Source organism: Haemorhous mexicanus, chromosome 6 (assembly GCF_027477595.1).
Source record: "Haemorhous mexicanus isolate bHaeMex1 chromosome 6, bHaeMex1.pri, whole genome shotgun sequence".
Classification (NCBI taxonomy): Eukaryota; Metazoa; Chordata; class Aves; order Passeriformes; family Fringillidae; genus Haemorhous; species Haemorhous mexicanus.
Genome location: NC_082346.1, coordinates 57,705,538 through 57,729,235, shown reverse-complemented (window position 1 = coordinate 57,729,235; position 23,698 = coordinate 57,705,538). Strand labels below are relative to the sequence as shown.

The 23,698-nt window shown below is 47.3% G+C and overlaps 1 protein-coding gene and 1 long non-coding RNA gene across 4 annotated transcripts; one reads left to right on the top strand and one right to left on the bottom strand.

Annotated features, from left to right (window-relative positions):
• Window positions 1–6,910: 6,910 nt before the first annotated feature.
• ZBTB42 (zinc finger and BTB domain containing 42) lies at window positions 6,911–13,272 on the bottom strand. Of its 2 annotated transcripts, none has more exons than XM_059850455.1 (2): window positions 13,063–13,272; window positions 6,911–11,705 (listed from the first exon to the last, which is right to left on the bottom strand). In XM_059850455.1, the coding sequence occupies exon 2, from the start codon at window positions 11,689–11,691 to the stop codon at window positions 10,264–10,266; it is 1,428 nt and encodes a 475-aa protein (XP_059706438.1). In that variant the 5' UTR covers window positions 11,692–11,705; window positions 13,063–13,272; the 3' UTR covers window positions 6,911–10,263. The 2 variants fall into 2 exon arrangements, with proteins under 2 accessions (XP_059706438.1, XP_059706437.1); XM_059850454.1 differs by lacking the exon at window positions 13,063–13,272 and adding an exon at window positions 12,418–12,512.
• Window positions 13,273–13,540: 268 nt separating this feature from the next.
• On the top strand, window positions 13,541–23,304 carry LOC132329393 (uncharacterized). Of its 2 annotated transcripts, none has more exons than XR_009487053.1 (4): window positions 13,541–13,702; window positions 16,265–16,439; window positions 20,457–20,584; window positions 21,648–23,304. It is a non-coding gene; the product is annotated as an uncharacterized LOC132329393 (long non-coding RNA). The 2 variants fall into 2 exon arrangements; XR_009487054.1 differs by lacking the exon at window positions 13,541–13,702 and adding an exon at window positions 15,180–15,360.
• Window positions 23,305–23,698: the final 394 nt, after the last annotated feature.

Below are 23,698 nucleotides of genomic sequence, written 5' to 3'. Positions count from 1 at the left end.
TTGAGAGGAGAATTAAGAGATCCAGATATCATGACTGTGCATGAAATCATCCTGGGGGACAAGTTCGGGTTGTGTAGTTACATTCCTGATACCTCCCCACACTCCCCTGTTCTCCATCAGCTGTGCACAGCCACATTGCATACCCTGAAGACCCAATAAACAGAGAAAAACACACACAAAAAGGGATGTTTTGGAAAATAATTTCCAAGATAAATCTCCTAAGTGTCTGTATTCCAAAAGCAGTTGACATTTTTTGTTGGGCTTGAAATAAATGAAACAAAAAGCTAGAATTTCTGATTTGAAGGTGAACACAAAGCACTGCAAGAACTTGCCAGAATGCTACTGGAGGCACAGTGAACACCACTGAGCTCATACCTAACTTCAGAGCAGTGCTCAGTAAGTTTTGTCATCTTTTGATGTTTGAAAATACTGTAGAACAAAGTGTTGTCTGATCTTTTAAATTCTGGTTTTACAAGCAGCAAGGCTAAAAAAACCTGAGCCCAATAAAACAGGTGGCTTTTTTTTTGTTGGAAGTCACGGGTGACTTTTTAGCCTAATATCAGGGGAAAGAAGTGTTTCTGATTCTGCTGATGGTGAGAAGTTAAATGAAGCCTTTGGAAGTATTGCAGCTTCTCTGCCCTGCTGGAATCTGGGGCTGCTGGGAGCCAGAGCCCCTCAGTCCTGTTACACAAGCAACAAGAAGCAGCTGCACTATCACCATGATTTCAGGGTCAGAGCCCTGTTCTTTGCTCTGAAAATGATCACACCTTTTGTGTTCAAGTCTGCAGCCTCAGACTGTGACCTCCCCAAAACTGTCCTCACCCAGTGGGTGCAGAGCCTGGCTGTTCTCTCTCTCTTTGGACAAGCCTTGCCCTTGCAGGAGGGGATCCCTGCAGGGCAAGGGCTGCTATCCCAGCTTATTGCACTGAATGGCATCACTGACTTCCTCTCCTTTCCTTCCCCAGCTTCAAAAAGGTCCAGACAAGACCATATCAAGTGCTTGGGGCTCTACCACCTCTGGATACATGGAGCTGGATGGAATTCAGTGCTCCACTTTCATGGCAATGAAACTAGGATTGGATTTCAGCTGAGTGGCTCAACAGAGCTCCCTCAGACCTGCTCCAGACCTAAAGCACAACTCCGTCCCCTGGGTAAACTTGAGCTTAAGGAAGATTCTCACACTCCCTGAGAGGCATGGAGCTGGAGGGTTTTCTGCCAGGTGTAGGAGAAGCGCCAGGAGACAAAGTGCTGCCCAGACCAGGGGGTGACTGATTAGGACTGATTAATCCTGCTTCACCCTTCCACCAGCCCGAGGCAGAGCAGAGATATGGGCACTTACAGCACCAGGTCTCACGGACCAGGTGCTTCTCTGCACTCCCCCAGCAGCCCCAGATCCTTTTCCATCCAGCAGTGAGTTTCTCCACCACACTCTTTGCCAGCTGAAGCATTCAGATCTTACCAGGCCAAAGGCAGGAATGATCCTCACGTTCACTACCTCATTCACTTGCCAACACCACCACAGGCTACACGGTCCCACACTGGTGCAGCCCCAGCCCAATAGGTCTCACAAGGTTAATAACCCCTGGTGTCACCTGGTCCCTGTCCCCCTTTTCCTAGCATGCTCCATCTGAATATCCTCGTTTTGAATTAATGCAAGAGAAATTACTTTCATTAGTAAGAGGCTAATGAGGTTATTTCTGAAGTCAGAACCAGATGATCAGTTTGAAGGCTGCAAGAAAGGGAAGGCAATCTCGCTTGGGGTTTCCCCTCTACACCTCTAAAAATTTAAATTGTGTTCATTAAAAAGAGATCAAAATTCTACCTTAAGCAAAAGCCTAGGACAAGGCCCAGAAGAACTCAGCCTGCTGCTGGCCAAGTGAGGGTCAGTCCCTGAGAGTGTCCTGAAGAACAAATGCAGCCTTACTCTTGCATGTTTTATTGAAGGCACTTGTGCAGGCACTAACCCAACAGCCTGTTTCTCATGCTGGCCACCTACAGACAGCAGCTTATGCCCTGGGGCCTCCTGGATCTTCCTGGCTGTGAAATAAAACACCCAGGGGGCTTCAGAATAAGCTCGTTCTGCTGTTCAGCTGCTTTGCCCAAGACTGCATCCAGGTCTAGTTTATAAACTGGGTCAGATCCCCGCACAGACCATTTTTACATCTCAGGCATCACACTGACAGTGGAGCCTGCCTCTTTATCCACCTAAAAAGCTAAAACATCAGAGCATGTGACCTGCAGTAGATATTAGGGTGAGAAAAAAGGCTTTCTAAGCCAAGGGAGAGGCGAGCATCGTGACAGACTGCCCAAGGAGGTTCCTACAAGCAGGTTGGACACGTATTCCTCAGGTAAAACTAATGGCAAGTTGCCCGTCACCAGGAGCAGGGCAGACCAGATCCCAGACAAGGTCCTTTCCCCTCTTGTGCCAAGGATTTTGTGCACATCCTTTGACAGAGACATGGTGAAAGGTTTTGCTTACAAAACATTTTCAGAAACAAAACTGTTAGATGTATAAAAACTTCTCAGAGGAAATGATTAAAAGTAAAGCAGCTTCTTCTGACAGCTGATTAGACATCAGAAGGGTTGAAACCCCAGTCAATGTGACTACTCCTAGTCTACTAAAATTTACAGAGCCAGAAAGAGAGCAGCTTCTGCTTCTCCAAATGTCACTGGTCCTCCACGAGCTAAAAACATCTTCCAGTACATGAGAAATTTAATGTTCCTGGTCCTCTTTCAGTGCTCATTGCCACAACCTATTGCACAGATGTGATGGATTTTTGAACACAAGACCTATTATGTTTCCTGCCAGAGGCTCAAATGCACACAGGCACTGAAAACACGTTGCCAGGTAGTTACTTTTTATACTGACTCAGTATTTGCTGGCAGTCCCTGCCAAGCATTTCTTGACTCTTACCAATAGGTTGGAAAGTCAGCACTGCTAATGAAATTCTTCATGTTATCTGAAAGATCATCTCCCCCCATCCCAGGGTAAAATTCGAGTGATTCTCACACTCAAAGAGAAGGCAAAAGGCAAGGCAAATTACCCCAAGGCAAATTCTTACCCCAAGGAATTTGTGATACCCAAGGCAGAACTGGCATCACCCTTTCTGTCCCCCTCCTGTCCCGCACAGCATTTCTCCTGTAAAATCCTGCTGGACTGGAGCTTTATGGCCCCACAGGGGAACTCATCCCCTTACTGCCCCCACCTTGGAGAGCTTTATACTCTGGTGCTTTTCAGTCCAAGCACTCTCAGCACGACCTTGGGAACGAAAATGGCACTGTCTCCTTCCCATCCTGTGCCAGCCAGGAAGTCCAGTGCCTGCCAAGCGCCAGCCAGACACCGCAGAACATCACAAAGTGCAAGGGAAGTTCTTCCCTCCCAAAGCCAAATCGGCATTTGATAATTAACCAGCCGGGCCGAGCCAGACGAGCCCCGAGGAGCAGGGTGAAGCCGGCGGGGCTCTCGCAGCGCCCCGCGGGGGCTGGGGCTGACCCCGGCCCTGCTCGCAGACACGGTGGCAGATGTGCCGGGCTTCCCTACGGTCTCCCCCTTGCCTGGCAGATGCCGGCCTCTCTGGGAAAGCGCTAAATGGATTCTGCTGAATCACTGCAGCAGATGGCTCGTAACACCACCTGGATAGCACAGAAGAGAGAAAGAGATAAAGAAGGTTGGGGAACAGAGAGTACCTAGTGTGTGGGCTGAGTTATCCCCAGGGATAAGTAACCTGTGGATAAGGTCGGCATTTGAACTTTTGTTTTCCCAAATTCCTATGTTATTAAGACTGAGAACGTCAATTTCCTAGAAATTCTATCCTGACATCTACAACATACATTGTTTGAAACCCCCCTTGGGAAAAGCCTTCAAAACCCACTGGGATGCCAGAGCCCACTCTGCCACTGGGAAATGCTGGCAGCACTGGCAGGCCCAGGTTGCTTTGCTGGTGGGAGCATCAGCCTCCATCCATGCCTGAACCAAGCTCCTCCAGCTGGGGTGGGGTACAGAGGAGACTGATGTCTTGGAGGCCAAAGAACATTAAGAAGGATTTAGGAGATGTTGGCGGGTTTTTGTTGTTTTAGGGGGTTTTTAGAGCGAGGTTGGCAAATACTTCAGTTTCCCGCAACAGATCATTTTGAAAGGGCAGGGGAGCCAGCTGTGCACAGAAGCAAGCAGCTGTACAAAAAAGAAGAACAAACAGGAAACAGGTAACAATAGTCAAGGTGTTTGCTCACTCTCCTCCTGTTAAACAGCAATTTTTAATTTTAATTTTCTTTTTTATTGGGATGAAAAGAGCATGTCAGGAAGAGCGGAGGGCTAAAGCACATACATAGAGGGTGCCTGCCTGGAAAGCACTTGGCATCCCACCTCTGAAAAGTAAGAACGTGGGATCCCTTGGTCTGATTGTCAGGAGACATGGCTGCACAACCTGCAGCACTTCCAGCTGGGTGTCCCTGGCACAACACACCCAGTCACTTGAGATAACGTGCTCTCCAGGCAGTCGGTCGCAGCTCCGCTCACGATTCCTCCTCCTCCTCCCAGGACAAGGCGTTTTCACACACCAACTGCACCGTAGGCTTGACTCCATGTCACCTGAGCCCAGCTTTGTCCTACATAGGCTGTTTTTGCTGGGTCACACCTGCCATTGATTCCCTCAGAAAACAGCTGCTGTTCATGTTCTGCTGTTCACCTTGCTCAGCACAACGGCGCAGAAAGACTCGTGGGCAAGCGAGGCTCAGGGTGGCACGAGCTGACCTCGAGCACAGTAGAAACTGGAAGGTGACAGTACTGCCAAGCAGCTGGGCAATAACACAAAGATCCCTCTACCCCAACTACTTCTCGTGGGGGACCTCTCTCGCTAAATTCATACAAGAATTTAATCAGTTAAAGCAATGAATAAGATCCATCCTCACAGTGCTTCCCCACAATGTAGAATTCAACAGTGCCAGGGACACTCTTATGGGTCAGCACGAACTCTCCTCACGCTTTGGAGGCACTTGGTCCAAACCCAGATCCCACCACCTAAGCCAGGAAAAAGCCACTTCTCTGTGGTCTTCAGCTGCACAGCAGCATTTGGTGACACATGGCCAGATGCACCCAGATAGCCACAGCCACCTCTGTGCCTACCAGACCACTTCCAGAAGGCACTTAAGATTTCAAAACAAAATCTAAAAATAAACAAAACCATTTCCCAGCACTCATCCCAAGGAGAACCAGGCTTTGCAAGGGCAGCACGAGCCCAAGCTGCTGGCATGGGCACAGGTGACCCCTGCCAACCTAAGGAGCCCATCACAAGCTGTAATCCTGGAAGATGACAGCCCTTGCAGCATGGGATTAGGACAGCAGATGCTCCTGGGGGGTCACCCCCTTTCCTGTAGGTCGTAGGATCACTCCCAATGTGGCCAAGAGCTGGCAGGCAGGGAATCCTGCCCAGAGCAAACCCATTGCTTATTTGGTACATCCACAGCCTGCACACACCCCCTTCCCAGTATCCACTTAGTGGCCTGGTTTCTTCTCAAAGCTTTTTATATTTCACATTCCTAAGATTTAATTATGTTATCAGAACAACAGGCATCGGGATTTGGAGTGCCAGAATTCACATTAGCAATTGCTATCAACAAAGAAAATGGGCACAGCATGCCCATGCCAGAGGAGATGTGGGCTGCTCTCCTCAATCTACTCACGGTTATTTATAGCCTGTTTGCAAGCCATCCACCTCCCAGGTTTAGCTTCAAGCTTGCTTCTTTCTGAGCAACCTCTCTCTCAAAGAAAAGCCTTTTGCCTCCCCCTTCCCCAGCACCACACTCAGATTTGGGCAAATCTATTTAATTTTTAGGGGGGCAAGGGCAATATAAAACACCTTTGAATCCACAACAGCAGAAAAGTCTAGAAACAGAGTGCCACAAATAAGCTGCTGCAGGGACACCTAACTCTCAGCAGTAGAAATTAGAAAAAAAAACCCCAAAACTAAAAAAAATATATATATTTATAGTTTTTAACACTTCACCACATTGCAGCAGATCACCACGCATCTTCAGCAGCTTTCAGCCCTCCCCACAGATGGGGATTTAGGCACAGGATCTCTAAGGAAGGACACATGCTTGAAGGCAAGAAATACCCACCTATTTTGAGATGATTGCGAAGAAACTGCTCCGTGGTAGCAGGAGGGGAGTGGTAGCTGTGCCTCCACACCAGCATTAACTATAACCTGCTCATCCTTTAACCAGCACCACTCTGAGGCAGTCCCACTCTGCCAGGATCTTTTGCTTCCAAATAATTAAGAAACACAAGACACAGCGCTCATGGTGCAGGTGCAAACCTCCCCTGAGCAGCAGCCAGCAGGGACAGCTCGTGCCTTCTCCCTCCCAGTCCCAGCTCCTGCTAAACTCAGCCCAAAGATTAAGGCAGGTGTTAGGAGTGGGTCAGAGCTCAGAGATTCTGCACTCAAGGAACGCTCTCATGCCAGTTAGCCAGCACTGTGCTGGGTCAGCCTGAGGGTGCTGGGCTGTCCTCACACACCACGTCACCCCTGTGCTCACAGGTTTGTCACCTGGCCACCACCAGCATCACCTGGGACAGGGCTGGCCCACAGCTCCCCCAGGGCATCCAGGCAGCACTGAGCCCCAAAACAGCCCCAAAAGCCCTGGTCAAAATGCAGAAGTGGGGCTGGGTTAGGTCCAGCCCAGTCACTAAGGAAATGTTCAGTCAGGCTCTGACTGAGACATGGCAGCTCCTTACACGCCTAAAATTCCAGATGGCCCTGAAAAAGAAAGACATTATTAGAGTATATTGCAATAAATTTTTTTAAAGTGGCAAATTATAAAGTACTTGCAATTAAAGTAATCATTATTAATACATCATAAAAAATGGCAAACACCACACCCCTTCTGCTAAAGGGGGGAGGAAGCTCAAAGCTTACAATTCTAGCACGTTTTATTTCATGTAAATTTATAAAGACAACAATCCTAGTCACGATTGTCACATTGTACAGCACATACCAATACAGTTGCAAACAGAACTCCACGCAAAACTAAGCGCTAACAGTAGCCTGAATCACTCTTCCTGCGATTGTCGTATCTAGACTAACAGTATTACACTAACACTGAAGGAAAAATAGTTCACTATAAAACAGTGATAGAACATTTTTATAAAATATATTCCATTCCAATAGCTTTTCTACATACTGTATACTATAAAACTCTCCCACAAAAATTAGTGTCTTTAAATATACATATTTAATCTGAACTGCACCAAGATTAAAAACAATTAAAAATATCAATGATTTTTTTTTTTTTTACATTAACTTCACAGTATTTGTTTGTAGTCGAAGACAAATCCAGTGTTTAAAATGCAGAGCAGGACTGTTCCCTATGGAGACAGCAACTGCCCCACAGAGAAATAGTTTATGAAGAGACAAGCGTTAAGTGTGCCATGTTTTAGTACTTCTCCATAGAGCCATGAACCATTTTGAAAACATGCTCCGAGCTATTCCAACTTAAAATAAGAGACACACAGAGAAACAGCCAAAAAAAGTCACCTTAAGAACAAAAATAAGTGCAAACATTTCTTTACTTTAGAAATTCAAGCTAAGAGGAGTGGGAACACAAATACCGGACTATGAGAACAGTGTGTTCATGATGTAGTCAAGGATGAGAAAGTCTTTTTTTTTTTTCTTATTTAAAAAAAAAAAACAAAACAAAAACAACTTTTGCCCCATATTCACTGCAGCACAGAGCATGCTCATAGCATCAGTTTAATGAATTATTTCTATACTAAGATCAGACAAAAACTTGTTTCAACTTTTCCCTGCTCCATACGCTAATGATGTTCTTATGGCACATCCTATTTTATGATTTTCTAAAAAAAAATAAAAACAAACAGTAATTGAAGACTGAAATGCAAACAAAAGTGTCACAAGAATGCAAAATTAAGATTACCAGCTTCAGTAATGCTGACTCTACATTAAACTCTTTACATGTTGCTCAACATGCAAAACCCATTGTTATAAAATTTAAAGTGTAAATTAACTAGTTTTGAAATAGATTAACAGTAATAATTCCACTTCAAAAACAAAACAAAAAAATCTAATAAATACTATATCAAGTATCTTCAGGAGAAAAAAATAACTTAATTTTAGTAGAAAGAAAAATAACTTAATTTTACTAGATTTTGTTCAGTGCTATTTCCAATCACAGCAATAATAAAAAAAGAAAAAAAAAAAAAAAAGAAAAAACTGATTAAGTAGAATAAGACCACAGTACCAAAGCCACTTATGTTCAAGATACAGTACTCTCCCACAACTTTCATATGTAACAGGTTCAGCAAAAATATTTTACAGTTGAGAAATTAAACTGAAAACAAACCCCAAAACTATAAATAAAAGCAAAATTTCACATTACATGTACATTCATAGTTTAAGAGATGAATAATAAGAGGCTGTAACAAGTATATCCTGATTTTCCTTAAAGAGGAAGTACTTATTTAAAAAAAAAAAAAATTCAATCCCATATTATTTATGTAGGTAGTGCTCAGTTTTTGGACCAGAGGGGGAAAGGCATTGGGAAGGTTTTTCTTCATAAGATGCAATACAGTATTTCAAGCACAACTTTTAAAAATAATCTAAATCAGTGCTTCAAATTCATTTCAAAACACACGCTTAAGTTTCACCAAACAACTCCAGGAGTGTCAAGAAAGCTGGTGAAGCAATGCTAATGCAGCAGAAGGACATTCACACCCCTCAGATATTATTATTACTATTACATTTCAGTCCCATGTACATGTACCTTGAATGGTTAATTTGACTGGAAGGGAACAAAGTGATATCCACCGACATGCACAGACCAAACGATGATCTAGTAGGCAAGAAACTGAATTATCTGGAGTAAAACTGGCTATAGTTACAGGCAGCCTCAGTTTACAGACAAACTAAAAAAAAAAACCATTACCCCCAACAACTTCCCCTGAAAAGGTGGGACTTGGGGAAGAAGTCAGGCCACGCTTTCCCTCCAGCGGTTCATCTTCATGCTGCCTCTCGGGAACACCAGAAATTGCACACAATTTGGCTCAGAGGGAATTGCCAACTTCATAAAAATAAAATAAAATAAAACATCGATTCATGTTGCTGGTTTTAGCATGGCAGCAAACTTTTCGGGCAAGACAGCAGGGCATCTCCTAATGCCCACGGCATGAGTTACCTTGAACTAGGAAGCCCCAGAAACCTGGGATCAGGAGGGGTATTTGGCCACTCTGTAGGTGCTGTCCCCTCCAAGGGTGATGGGAGCAGCCTCTGGATGCAGATATGGGAATGAAAATATTCACATATTATACAATCTTTTTGTATGTCCTAGCATGCATCCTTCAACATTTTGGGAGTGACTACGCTGCAGACAGAAGGTGTTTTTCCATCCACGTTTTATGCTCAAAAGCAGCTTTTCAGCAGGTCAACCCAGTGAGGAGGATGGGTGGGAAGGGAAAATTTAAGTCAAGTCCCAAGGCAAAAACTTCTCATTTAGATTTTAGGACCAACTGCAGAACCGTATTAATGGAATTAAGAGAATAAAAAATGACCAGTACCAAAGATGCAGCCAGGAATCCTCAACCCCTTTAAAATTTAGGCCAATTCAATGTCTCATCTAGCTCTATGAAATAAAAGTACATCTGCTCACTCTGTAATGTGTGGACAGGTTTCTCTACACCAAAATGTATTTAAATCATAGTTCATCTCTTCAGATGTTTCTCTGCAACACACAGAGGGCATTTGGGGAGCTTAATGGAAGCCAAATTTTTCTCCAGAATGTGCTGATAATCTTTTTTCAAAAAAAAAAAAGGTTAAAAAAAAAGGAAAAGAAAACCCAAACAAACAAAACCCTGACCACAAAGCAAGTACTTCCAGTGTGAAAACTGATGCTAAATCATTGCAGAATTACTTAAGATCATTTCACATTAATAATGTAACATGGGTGCACAAGAGAAGACCTAAAGGACTGTGCTAGGCAGGGTGGCAGGGGAAGGGGGGAGGTGGAGAGGTGGAAGGATTGCATTAAAAGGCCTCTGGAGTGTATACCGCTGCATCTTTTCAAGATCATATACCTGAAGTGAATATCACCAAAACAAAATAAAAGAAAGGAAGGAGAAAAACAAAATTAAAATTCAGATGCTGCCTTTTGTTTTTTTTCCCCTGTTTTGTTTTAAAAGGGTTGGGGGGGGGGGGTTGTAGATACTAAAAAAAAAAAAAAAAACCAAACGAAACAAAACAGAAGTCACACATCTCAAACAACCAAGGACTTTACAAGGCCACAATGAAATTTGCGGATATGTCTGTAGAGATCCCCGGACTGCGTGAAGCGTCTCTCGCACCACTTGCACCCGTGGGGTTTCTCCCTGGTGTGCACGACCGCGTGGCGGCTCAGGTTGTGGGAATACTGGAAGCTCTTCCCGCACTGGCCGCAGGTGTAGGGCTTCTCCCCCGAGTGAGTCCTCTCGTGCCTCTTGAGCGTGTACATGCAGGAAAAAGTCTTTCCGCACAGGGTGCAAGTGGGGACTGACCCGTCGGGGGACAGGCGGGTCCGGGAGCCGTCCTTGTCACGGAAGTGAGAGCTCAGGTGCAGCTGAAGGATGTGTGGGCTCGGGAACACCTTGCTACAGAGGGGACAAATGCAGATATGCCCGGGAGGCACGAGGACGCCCGAGGAGATGTCCGACGAATCCATGTCATCCTCGCTCTCGTCTCGCTCTTGATCTATATCCTCCTCTCGGGCATGAGAGCTGCCATTCCCGGCGAACATGTGTCCTAACCCTGTCACTAGGCTTTTGGCTGAATTCCCAAAATGCTGACTCTCTGGACTCCTGGCTTCGCTGTCCTCCTGATCTGACAGCAAGTCTTGTTCATCTTTAACAAGTGGCTCGGTACCCTGCTGCTGGCTGTCGGAAGCCAGCTGTCCAAAGACATAGGAGGGGTGTAAGGAATCTCTCCCCGGCACGGGCTTGAAAGACAAATCCAGCGCGCAGTCCACATCACTCGAAGCCAGGGGATGGTTAACAGACCTTTGGGACAAAGGTCCTGTGGAACTATTGACATTAGCCTTTGTTTTTCCAGCTGCTGCGGCGCACGGTTCTGCCTCTGTCGGCACAGAGCTGACACTTATGTGATCAGAGGACCAGGCGGGGTGACTGCTGACCTTTTCTTTGCCTGCTGCTCTCTCGTATTCTGCAACGCTGAATTTTTGTTTGTTTCCTGGGTCAAACTCATGGACCAGGGGCACTCCGGCATCTAGAAAATGCTCCGCTTTCTCCAAACTAGCCGCCTCATCATTAATCTTCTCTTCCGAACATAATTCTTTATCTTTCAACTTGCCCTTGCAGACTTTCACAATGTCATACATGTGAAGGTAGCTCGCCGCAGCCAGCACATCTTCCACTGGGAGACTGTTGAATTCCAGCTTTCCCTCGTACATGAATTCGAGCAGCAGGCTGAAGGCAGGGGCTGTGACAATGTCACTGTTCAGATGCACAATATCCCTTTTGTCTAACTGGTCCCTGTAGAAAAGATGGAAGTACATACTGCAAGAGGCAAGAACGGCTCTGTGAGCTCTGAATTGAGCTTCTCCAACTAAAACAGTACAGTCACACAGGAAGCCCTGGTGACGCTGCTGACTCAGACACTGCAGCAACTGGCGGCTATGGTCTGGAAACTCCATTCTTCCTTCATAACCTGTTCAAAACAGGAAAAACTTGAATGCTACTGTAAACTAAAGCCTCCTAGCAGCTGTAACAAACAGATCGGCTTTTTGGTAACCCAAGCCAAAGAAACAGCCTTGGAGATAACATTTACTGTTAATTGTCTGTAATAGTTTTATTAAGGGGGGGGGAGGGAAAAAAAAAAAACACCAACACAACATGTTTCTCATCCTTTCGCACCTGCTCCGAACAGGAAAAACTTGATTGTAAGTAAACAAAAGCTAGTAAAGCAGCAGCCCCTCCAACCTTTGTTTCTCCCACTAAGCACTTTAATAAAATTATGCAGAAGAAAGCGCACACACACCCCCGAAAAGAAAAAAAGCATCAACTCCCAGGCTGTCTTCCCAGCAACACTAACTTGGGGCATCTTTTAATAAAGCATATTCCCCGCGTCACGCACGCACACACACACACACGCACATTTAAACTTTATCCTCAGTCGTTATGCACCGAAACACAACAAAACAGCGGCGGCTGGCGCTGGGGGAGCGGCGGCTCTGCGGGGAGGGGGGCGAGAGGCCCCGGCCCCCGCACGCGAAAAGGGCGGGGGGGATAAAGGGGGGAGGGAAAAAAAAAAAGTTTCCCTTGAAGTTATTAAACGGCAAGGAGGAAAATACGCGGCGGAAGGCCAGCGGGAGGGCAGGACGGAGGCTGCAGCCGGCTGCGTGCCGCGGCCAGGCGCTTACCTTCCGCGGGGCGCGGCGGGGCCGGCCGCGGGCGCGGAGCCGGGCGGGCAGGAGGGAGCGCGGTGCGAGTGCGACCGAGGCGCGGCGGGAGGGAGGGAGGGGGAGAGAGAGAGAGGCAGGCGGGAGGGAGGAGGAGGGAGGGAAGGAGGAGTGCTCGGTTTGCTAATTACACCGCAAGCTGGAGAGTCAGCTGCTCTGACTTCACTGCGATGGAAATGCTACCTCCAGCTGTGCGCCTTTTAATGCCATATGTTACTCCAAATCTCGCTACCAGCCAACCACAGCTTGCTGCCTTTTAAAGTTCCAGCAGCCCCATTTATAGCCCGCGATTAAATCCCACAAACTTGCCCCGAGCCCGCCCCCCCTCTCCGACACTCTCGCCACCACCAGCCCCCAGCCCGGACCCCACCTCCCGCCGCAAAGTTGCTCCCCGCAGCCCGCCGCTGTGACCTTCGCCGGTGCCCGGCTCCGCGCAGCGCTGGGGGGGCCGGCAAGGGGAAGCACCGCGGAGCCGCTTCTGGGATCTCCCCCTTTCACACCCGCGCTCCCCAACTTTGCGGGGAGGACTTTCCCCCGCCGGGGTGTGGCGTGGCGGCGAGTCCCCCCCGCGCTTCCCCGCTCCGCGGGTCCCCCCGCGTTACTCACCGGCGGGCGGCGGCGGCGCTCGGCGTCCGCATGTGCGCGGCGGCGGCGCGGGCGCTCCGCGGGCGCGGCGCGGGGCTGTGGCGGAGCAGGTTGTTCGCCGGCCGCTCTCGCGATACTTTCGCTGCTGCGAGCCGCGGGTGCGGGCGAGGGTGCGGTGGCGAGCGGCCGTGTCCCCGTCTGGAGCACACAATGGCCCCGCCGCCCCGGCCAGCCCCGCCGCCGCCGGCCGGTGCGCGCTGCCGGCTGCGCCCTCCCCCTGGCCGCCTCCTCCTCCTCCTCCTCCTCCTCCTCCTCCTCCTCCTGCTGCTGCCGCCGCTGCTGCTGCTGCTGCCGCCCTCCCCTCCCGGCCGCTGCATTGGCAGCGCCGCCGTCCCGCTCCCAACTCCGCTGCGCCGCCGCGGACAGGGCGCGCCCGCCCGCCCGCCCGCTGCAGCCCGACGTGCCGCGGAGCGCGGGGCCGGGGCAGCGCGGCCGCGGGAGCTCCGCGGAGCCGGCCCCGCCGCGGGGCTGGGGCGAGGGGCGCGGCGCTGCCCCCCCGACACACAGACACACACACAGACACACACCCCGGGTTTGTCTGTAGTTGCGCGCCAGCTGATAAATACCAAATGCCGACGGATTTCTCAAGATGACCTTTTCTGTAGTTGATTTGAATTTTAAATTTTAATTAGCTGTAATCGCATCAAAAGTAAGCGCCCTGCGAGGAGGGGGCGCGGGGTTCCCGCCGGGGTTCCCAGCCCGGTCGGACCCGGCAGACGCGGCCGAAACCCGCTGGGAAGCTGCGGCTGCCGGAGCCCCGGTGCCGCTCCGACCCCGCGGAGAGCTGCCCGGGATGTCGCGGCTCTGGCTTGTCCCAGAGCCTCGGGGCTGCAGCAGCGCCCGGAGGGGAGGCAGGGGGCTGGGGGTTGAGGCTCCGGGTCGAGGTGGATGTTGACGTTTTGAGGGATGAATGTGAGAGTGCTGGTGGGTGAGGGGGAGTGGAGGGGTAGCGGAGCACCGGGGCCACTTCAGAGCTCCCCTCCTAACGCCGTGCGTGGTGCCAGCTGGAGTCTCCAGACTGTGCTTTAGTCTCCAACAAGTACAGCAGGGAAACTCCTTTCCCTTTCCTTCCTCTAGGTTGCTTTGCCTAGATTGTAATATCTGCAAAATAGCAACTTTTTTTTTAAATGAATCCATTTTCCCCATATTTTTCTACAATGGTAGCATTAGTCCCTTAAAACATCAGGTTTGATTTGGATTTAATCTAATTTAATTTGGATCTCTGATATATTAAGGCTCTTTGTCACAGGAGCTGGGGTCTGCATCACCAACGCCACTTTTCTTCCACAAACCTCAACTGTTTAACTCCATTGGCAGTGCATGCCCGGATATTTGGGTGGGTTTGAGCATTAATGATTGCATTGTCACAAAGCCCTTCTCAGAGTAGCCGTATTTGGTAATACCTGCTGTAAGGTTCAAATTGGAAAACTCCAGCTCAGAATGTGGAGGTGCCCAGCTTCAGCAAAAGAGTTAAAGGTCCTGGGGTTAAATCTGCCACCATTCAGTAAAGCTGAGAGCTTTATCTATTTGTCCACCATGGTAGACAGGACTGGCGAGCTCTGTCTGTTTAAAGACAGTGTCATCCTGCAGTCACAGGCTCCACCAAAACTGGAGCAATTTCTTCCCCAAAATGCAAGTGCAATCTCCATGAAGTTACTCTGTGGATTTGCTAACTTGTGGAGTTTTGTTGTCTTTGTACATTGGAAATATTAGGCAGAATTTTGTACTCATATGAATTAGGCTTCTTGGCAGAAATACCTTGTTTTGTGTAAGTAATAATTCACGTTACCCTCTCCCCTTTAATAAATAAATTGGGAAAAAACAAGATTACAAAAAGAACCAAGGTCTTAATTCCTATTTGGGCGCTATATGTTCGGTGTAATTGTCTACAATCTAGCAGAGTCTCATTTTTAGGAAGCCAATTACAATTTCACAGTAAGTCTGTGGTCATTATCGGGTTTGAAGTGTCAGAAAATACAACAGCATTCCCATTTCCTCTAAGTATCCATTTGGCATGTTGCTGGCTTGCTTTTTCAGGACTCAGACATACTATACTCACCTTCACACCAAGGCAACGCTGGGTACAATACAGGTGTTGTACTGATTTAGCGACGGCTGTATAAAATACTGGTAGTACAACTCGCTAATGTAAACAAGCACAAAGTCATTACTGGAAGCAAGGCAACAGGAAGAACTGCCCCAGAAACTTTATTCTGGGAGCTCCTGTGTTTCTGACAGCCCTCGTGAGAGCACGACAGGGTGAGCAAACGATCTGCTTTCCTTTCCCTGGCCCCTGAGCCCTTCTCAGGCTGAGGGCTCCCCTCCCACCAAGCCCAGAGAAGGCTCTGTTTTCAGTCCTTCCTCAGTGGAGCAGAGCCAGGCAGAGCTGCTTGGCCAATACTGAGCTTTGTGGCCGGTGCCTGTGCTCGGAGGAGATCACAACCACTGTGCCACCAAACAGCAGGATGGCTGAATGTGGATGGGGGCTGATGGAAGCTGTTGGGAGTGACTATGTTCAGCATCCTTGTGCAGCTGTGTGCATTCCTGGGTCTGGCTGAAACTCTCCTGGGCTCCAACGAGACTTTTGCTGCCTATGGAGCTTTCCAGAGTTGAGCAGAAAGCCCAGCTTTAGGGCAGAGAGAGTAAAAATCAGTGGTGCTGGCAGGGCTTCCACTTGCCAGGCAAGGCTAGCCCTGTTCCTGGTTGGTTTTGCTGCCTGGACACCAGCCAAAGCCCACAGAAATTAGTAGAAAAACCAACTGGATCAGGTCCATAAAGCCTGAGGACTCGCTTCCATTCTTACCCCTTTGATCCAACAAGAGTAGGTATTTACTGAGTGGGGCCTCTCTAGCCCTCTTTGTTGGCCAGATGCAGAAGTGGTAGCAACAGGTTTTTCATGCGATTTAATTGTTTTCTCTCTCACCGCATTGGGCAGAAGCCTCTTTGTGTTTGTTTCTACATGATTTCAGTGCTTTTATGTTCTTTTTCATTTTTAATAGGTCATCTTCTTTGTGATAGTCCAGTTGTATTTCAGAGGGAGAGTCAGGGCCTGAGACTGTCTAATACTTGCAGGATTGAAGCTATTTTAAGTGCATTGGTCATAGTGAGGTTTATTTGCAGAAGTTCTTCCAAACTTTTTCAAAGGCTGTTTTATCCCTTGCAGACAGCAGCGAGCATTAGAAGGACCGAATGCTTCTTTCGCTGCTGTGAAACAGGGAGGAATTTAACCCCAAAAGATGCAGACCTGCTGGTGGTAAGACAAGGAGCTGCCCTTGGCATCCACGGGACTTCCCCAATTAGCAATCTCCTCCAGCACTTACCCTGCAGTCAAATCCAAGGTCAGCATTTGGGGGGGTTGCTCAGTTTGCAGTCAAGTCATAAAAGTGGGCACGACTTTCCCAAAGATCTTTTCAAGCATGTCATCCAAGACTCCAGAAAGCATTAACTTGCACTGCTGCCATTCCAGACATTAATCAGAGCATATATTGCAGACAGTCTCCTCAGCAGTGTGCTTATGTGAGTTGTATTTGTTTTATGGCTGTCCTGCTGATTTCTCCCCGATAACGAGACCCTGCGTGTGCTGCAGTATTTGTGAGTATATATTGGAGCAGCCAGGGCCATTGTCAAATCATCCTAGCAAATGGAGAGGCTGGTGGCACTAAGCTGCATGTATAAATTACATATTGTTCTATTTGCCATAACGTGGCTGTCAATAAGGCTGCATCAATCTAGGAGCAGGCATTCAAATCAAAAAGGACTCTGCAGAGGTACCACTGGCACAGGTCACATTCGACTCTGCAGTGAGAGCTTGCAACATCCCTGTCCGAGCCAGCCAGGCATTTAATATCACACCTGTACCTTGGCTCCCCTGTCAGCATCTGGGAGGCAGCTTTCACTCTGTTATTCATCTCCTATAGTTTCACTCAGCTTTTCTAACCCTTAGCTTCTGGTTGTTTGGGTTTTTTTACAGTCTGCTGTGTTCTGTTTTTCTAGAAATGGTAAATGAAGGTACCTTTTCAGCCTTTATAAAGCCATTGCTTTTTCAGTGAAGAGATCATGCTTCTTGCTTTGCAATGGTGAAGGAAATTTGCATGGCACTGACAAAGCACACTCCTCTTTTAGAGTTTTTTTTCCTCTTTCACTCTTGTTCATCACCCTAGCAACTGTATTTTAACACTGCTTGGGTTTTCTTTGCCAAATTAATTTTAAAATTGAAATAAAATTAAGCAGGTTCCTTCCTTTTTAATATTTGTTTTATTTATTTATCAATGCCCAGGAAGGAATCTGAGAACCCACATTATAAAATAACAGGTGTATAGAAGTTTGTAGAAGGATATATAAAGAAGGACAGTGAAAGACCATAAATATCAGTGGACAGTAAGAGACAAAATTGGTGTCTGCTTTGGGACCAGACATAAAATTTATCAAACCCAGACAAAAGTCTTTAAAACAGAAACTGCTGTATCCTCAGTAAGGGTCCAGTGTAGAGTTACTAATTTCTTATTAAAGGAGAGAATTTAATTGGCGTTGCTCTATTTGTAAGCAAATAATGCACCATGTTAACAATGCACTTCATTTTGGTAACTCCCAGAAGAGACCTTAATATTGCAGAAGTGTTTTGCTAGATTAGGACTGGGAAACCTCAGGATGAAAATACTTGCTAAGCAAAAAATATAACCTAGAATAAAGGACTTTCATTGTAAAGATGTTCTCATACAACTTTTGCAGCAGTTCCCCAGAAAACACTTCATCCCAGGACAAATCAATGTGTTACCACAACTACAGCCTTGAGCATTGTAAGGCAGAGATCTGGCATATTTATCCCACTATTTGCAAAAGGTCTCTTAAGCAGGATCCATTCCTCTCCTGGGTCTTGTGGGGTTGGCAGAATGTGTTCTTGGAACAAGTGTTGGGTTCCTCATTAGATAAATCAGCAATCTCAGGGCATAAAAGACTCTGTCTTTTCTCACATGTGGGGTATTTAATACCAGGCTTCTATTTTGCTTTTCCATGGGGTTTCCAAATCAACCTAGACTGAGTGCAAACAAGCAAGTATTCCAGATGCCTGTTAAAATAAGAAAATCCCAAACATCTCACTTTTCTCCATTGCCCATACTAAAACCTCCCTGTTCCACAGTTCAGACTGTCCTTGCTACAATGTCAGTCGGTGACAGCCACTCCTGCCCTTCCCACACCTCCCCAGAGCTAAAGCAATCACCTCTACTATTCTTTTATCCTTTCTTTAGGTACTGAATCAAAACCAAGCTGCCTGTTCCTTCCTCCAAGACCCTCTGTAACTTGGAGTGCTCACAGTGGTGTCATCTTCCAACCCTATTCCTTGGCCTCCTAGGATGTTTTCCTCTTCCCTCACCCTTGTATCCTTTTTGTGCTGGCCCTTTCAGCAAAGGCAAGTCCTGCTCTTTCCTGTGCCTCAACCTTGCCTTGATGTTGCTCACAGTGTAGTCAGAGGAGCTGGGATGAAGATTTTGGTGACACTGGATAGGAAGGATTTTGGGGTGACTCAGGGAGCTCTGCGCAGAGAGAAGCTGGGCTCAGTGGGCTGTCTCTGCTTGACTCCTTAGGGAGCCTGAATTCAAAACCTGTGCCTCTGAGAGCAGCCCAGCTCCAGGTGTGGAGAGAGAAATGGGAGGCTGGGCACGAGGAGAGCAAGACAAACCATTTTTCTAGTCAAAATGAGCTGCTTTTGTCTTAGGGCTGTACAGTAGCCATCACACTGGTTGCTCCACTTCCCTCTGATATATTCCAGGTGGAGGGGAAGTCCAGAGAATGTCATGTAAGAAATGCAAATAAAAATGTCTTTCTAGACTTCCTTCTCTTATGTATTGTCTGCCAGAACCTTCACTCCCCTCTTTTACTGTTTTGCCTATGGATGCATTTTATGCTTTTATGTTGCTCTTCTGGTAAAAGAAGAATTACTTGCTGTGAGTTTACATAACTTGCCTTTTACTGCTCTGGAAATGAATATGGGACTTCAGTCTTAATTAGACTTTCAGTGTAAGTCCTGCTTTAATGAATCACTGAAAGATGTGAATAACATTAAGCTTCAGAATGTGGCTGCAGAGTTGGATACCTGAGGCTGATCACCCGACTGGGTCTGTGGGAGGATGAGCACTTAGTACTGAGGTGAAGGTGCAGTGAGGGGGAACAGACTCACTGAAACCTGAGTAAGTTTGAATTTAGATGCAGGTAGACCCCTGCCTGTGGAAGAGTTTTGATTTTAGAGCCTGTTCTCGTGTATTCAACAGTTTGCTCCTGCATCATGGCTTCACAACAAAGCAACAGACTTCAGTGCATCAGGAAGTTCAGGCTGCAGTCTGAGATCCAGGCTATCACATTACCGAGTTCCTCTTGCAACACAGCGACCAGCCTGAGCTCCACCTGCACCCAGGGAGGAGAGGGATTTCAGTAGTTTGCTCTTGGAAATAAAGTGGGATGGTAGAGATGTCAGAAGATGTACAAAGCTTTGGGAAAAAAATACCGGCTCGTTAAGATATACTCCCGATGCTTTTGCAAAGTGTCTGTCTCACCTGGTGAACCTGGTGACACTTGCTAAAGAGCAAAAGACACTCAGCACCACACTTAACCTGGAGGCCAGCCCATAACAGTTAATGAGTGAAGGGAACAACCTGGAATGGTGATCACCTGCTGGGGACCTGCGGGTGTCGCTGGTAGGATGTCCCCTGGTCACAGCACAGTGGGATGAACGGAGCACTGCTGTAGAAATGGTGCTGGTGCCCATCTGTAGACAAAAAGGGGTTTTGCAGAAGCTGGCACGACAATGAAAGGCTCCTTTGCAGAAGACAAAGAAGGGGCTAAACTAAAAGTAAAACTAAATGGACTGGGGGAGTTACAGAAGTAGCAGTGGGCCAAAACCCCGTGGTTTTTGCACCTCCCTTTTTTGTTTGACCTTCATGACTCAGACTTATTGATGTGCCTAGGAGGTCCATTGGGCTGGGGTGATTGTAGGACCCCAGGTTTTTGTTGCCAGCAGTGTACATGGTGTGATGTGCTGCTGCTCATGCCTGCCTTTAATTCCATAGTCCAAAAGGCTAAGTACTTACTTTTAGCTGAGTGAAGTAGAGATAGCCTCCAGCTCTAGTCCAGAACAACGTTCAAACTACACCTTTGTAATCAGGATACTCTCATGCTCTCTGCTGCATCTTAGTGATGAATATGGGAGAGGATTTGTGACTACATGAATTTAGACCAGACTCCTAAGAAGGCAGGGACAGAAAAGGAAAGCAGAGGTCCTTTTAAGATCAGTTCTAGCAAAAATATAGTTAAAGAGGAATTTTTAAAAATTTGGTTACTGAGATTTACTTCAATTTCCCCAGCTCTTCCAGCACTGCATTTGATGTGAAGTCAATACTGAGAAGGTCGGCTCTTATGCAGAAGCTGAAACCCAAACAATTCCTCTCTCCTAATTTGGAGATCAGATTGTCCATTTGGTTCATGTATACAGGTAAGGTGGGCAAAAGTAGCAAAATTTATATAGCGCAGAGATGAGAAAGAAAGGATTGCAAGGTAAATTATGTTTGGAACCATACAGAACTCTGGGGAAATAAGTGAACACCAAGGAACAGTAAAAGGATAAAAATGGCAAAAAAAGTACATTTTGTTTACTGGAAAAATAAGACGGGTAAAGGCTAAATCCCACAATCCTTTACTCATGCAAGGATTCCTGTTGACTTAAATACTTGTGTAGAAGTATTTCTCTGGGTAAAGGATTTGTTGGACTGTGTCCAAAACCGGGTTAAGGTTGATGTTTTCACAGAGGCAGCAGTCTTTCCTATGCCACCCTGGATAGTAAATGACATCCATGGAACACGTCTTACAGGACACACCACACAAATGAACAAACAACAACAAAAAAGCAACCTCTGCTGAAGTGCCTGGGATGTTCAGGGTGGCAGGGGGCTGGCAGGAAGGTGACTCAGTGGCCTGGAGGAAGGGTCGGGGGTGCCGGCTCTGCAGACCCTCGGCCGGAGCTCACGGCTGCCAGCACAAACTCACACAAGTTGTTCTGGCACCTGGCCTAGAACAACAAAGGGCTGTTTTTTCCCTTTTGTGCTCAACCCCGTTGCACTGGGACAATGTGAAATTTTTAATTTTATACGCAGAAGGAAGAAAGTATTCGACCTTTTCCTTTTTTTTTTTTTTTTTTTACTTTTCTGTTTCTCCACTGTACTTATCTTTACGTGTGGTTGTGTTACAAGGCCAGGTCAGCAAATACTTTATTCCAGTGACAAGTTTTTGTGCAAAGGTCACAAAGGGTGGCTGTGAGTGATCAGGGCACTTCTAATAGTCACAGACAGATGTGCTACTCCCACCTTTAATTTTCTCCTTCTTCTGTGGGCTGCCAGGTCCAGCTGTTGCAGAAAAAGGGAGAGAACAACGAGTAGAGCAGTAGAAGGGAGGAGTTTGGTGCTTAAAGCCTGACAGACAAATGAGATAAAAAGTCCTGTCTCCCCCGTGCCCTGCTCTTGGCACCAGTGACTCAGGGAGCAAATCTTGCACTTGTCCAGGTGTGCCTCAATGGAGATGCAGAACTCTGGCCAGCCACAGCTCTTGCCACATCTTCAGCAGAGCCATCAGAGTGAGCCTGCATGTACCTGCCCAGCAGCACCAGCAAAGGCTCCACTCTGCCAACGTGAGCCCAGTCTGAGGGAGAACTGCTCATCACCCTCATCCTCCTCCAGGACTTTGCATTAGGTGCCATGAACATGCACAACCCTGGTGTCACTGAGGCTTAACTCTAGGCAGGTGCTCCCTGGATCAGGACCTAAATGGTTAATTTTCAAGTGGCTTCTTAGAGCAGATGTTCCCATGTGTATCCCCTCCTTCCTTCTTCTGACACATTTCCTACACAAACAGCAGATTGCATTGCTGCTGTCCTTTTGATCTGCGGGAGGGGGAGGAAAATCCCACACAAATTATATTAGTTCTCTTTTCAGGCAGGCTGGTGATGGTGGGTATGGGCATGTGCCTCCCTCCCACCTCTCCCTGCCCAGATGCTTTTCCTGGGACTTTCTTTTTTAGTCCCTGCCCACTTCTGGAGCTGCTTTTAAGGTTGCTTACCTTAAAGTCTGGAAAGAAAGAGGAGGTAAGGGTGGGCAAATTGTTAAAAAATTGTTGTTGCAAAACACTGCTGTCTGCCTAAACACATTCAGAGGCTGAGGTACTGTCTGCTCCACCTGCTGCCATGCTGCTGGCTCTTGTGCATGGCACTTGGGTACCTCCACTCTTTGTGGGCACTGATGAGTTAAGCCACACTGCCTGGGTGAGGCTTAAGTCCTTACCAGTCAGGAGACTCTCTTTGAGCTTGTGTCTAGATCATTCCCAATCCCAAACTTAGTGTCCAGCCTAGCGGACATGGCCATATAGTCTCAGGCTGGTTGATGAGGGACAGCTCTTGCAGCCTCTGTGAGAGGTGACTCAGGGTGGGGTGGCAGGACACCGCAGGGTCAGATCATTATGGGGAGATCAGGCCTTCCCTCTTTCTTCCAGGATGAGAACCAGGAAGCAGAAAACTCAGCAAGATTGGGTTGAGGATGAATTAAAGAAGGTGATTCTCTATGGGATTGTAGTTAAGGTGTGCATCTCCTTGATACAGCACCTCCAGGGTGTCAAGACTGTGTAGGTTTGAAGGACCATGAGAAAATGTCATGGTTAATAAATTCATCAAAAGGTGTCAAATGCAATGCACAGAACTGGGTTTATAAAGCCATACAGTGCTGACAGTGTGAAGAATATTCTGGGGTAGCATCACTGATTGCTTACCACGTTCCTACATTCATCTGACCACATCACTGCTGTTCTTTTTTGGAGAGAAGACACTAGGTTTGATGTTCCTCTGCTCTGTCCCAGGATGGCCTTTTACATTATTATCCTGAGACAGAGAAGAAAGCTTTCTGTCACTCTGCTTTGGGTGGCAGTTGCAGGAGCCCTCAAGATGTATGATGGAGATGTTGGAGGTAAGGTGTGATGGAGCTGATGGAGTCAAGGTCTGGTGGCCACTCATTTTTCTAGCATCACCCACCTGTGGCTTGACTGGGGTGAAAAAGACAAACAGTTCTGCCTGAGCTCCTTCCTAGAAGGACCAGGCATGGCTGTTCAGGAAGGACTTTTTGGGATGTCTGGAGGGCTTAACACAGCCAGTGTCCCTGGCCTTGCCACAGCAGCAAGGTGCTGCTGTGGGTGCACATGTGGGTGCACTGACACAAGGCAGGATGCACATGTGAAGTAGCCTAGAACTGAGCTGGCAGCTGCTGAGACATCTAAACATAGCCAGTGGAGTTTCAGAAATCAGGTGTTTTTCTTTATTTAATTTTATCTTTTTCCCCTGCTTTAGCATCATCCTCATTTCTAACCCTCAGCAGTGGGCTTATGGCATCAGTGCTTTCTCCCATGGCCTTTGGAAGCTTCCATAACAAACACCTGATTATTATGAGGTCGATGATTCTTGAGGCAGGGGATGGGAAGGCTCAAACGTGACACTGTGACCAGCCAAACAGCAAGGCAGGGAGTGACTTATTGAAATGCTCTAAATAACAAATTCTTTTAAACCAAAACCAAT

Bases quoted from the DNA above. Each gene is read 5' to 3' on its own strand.
- ZBTB42 (XM_059850455.1), bottom strand. From the start codon at position 11,691: ATGGAGTTTCCAGACCATAGCCGCCAGTTGCTGCAGTGTCTGAGTCAG.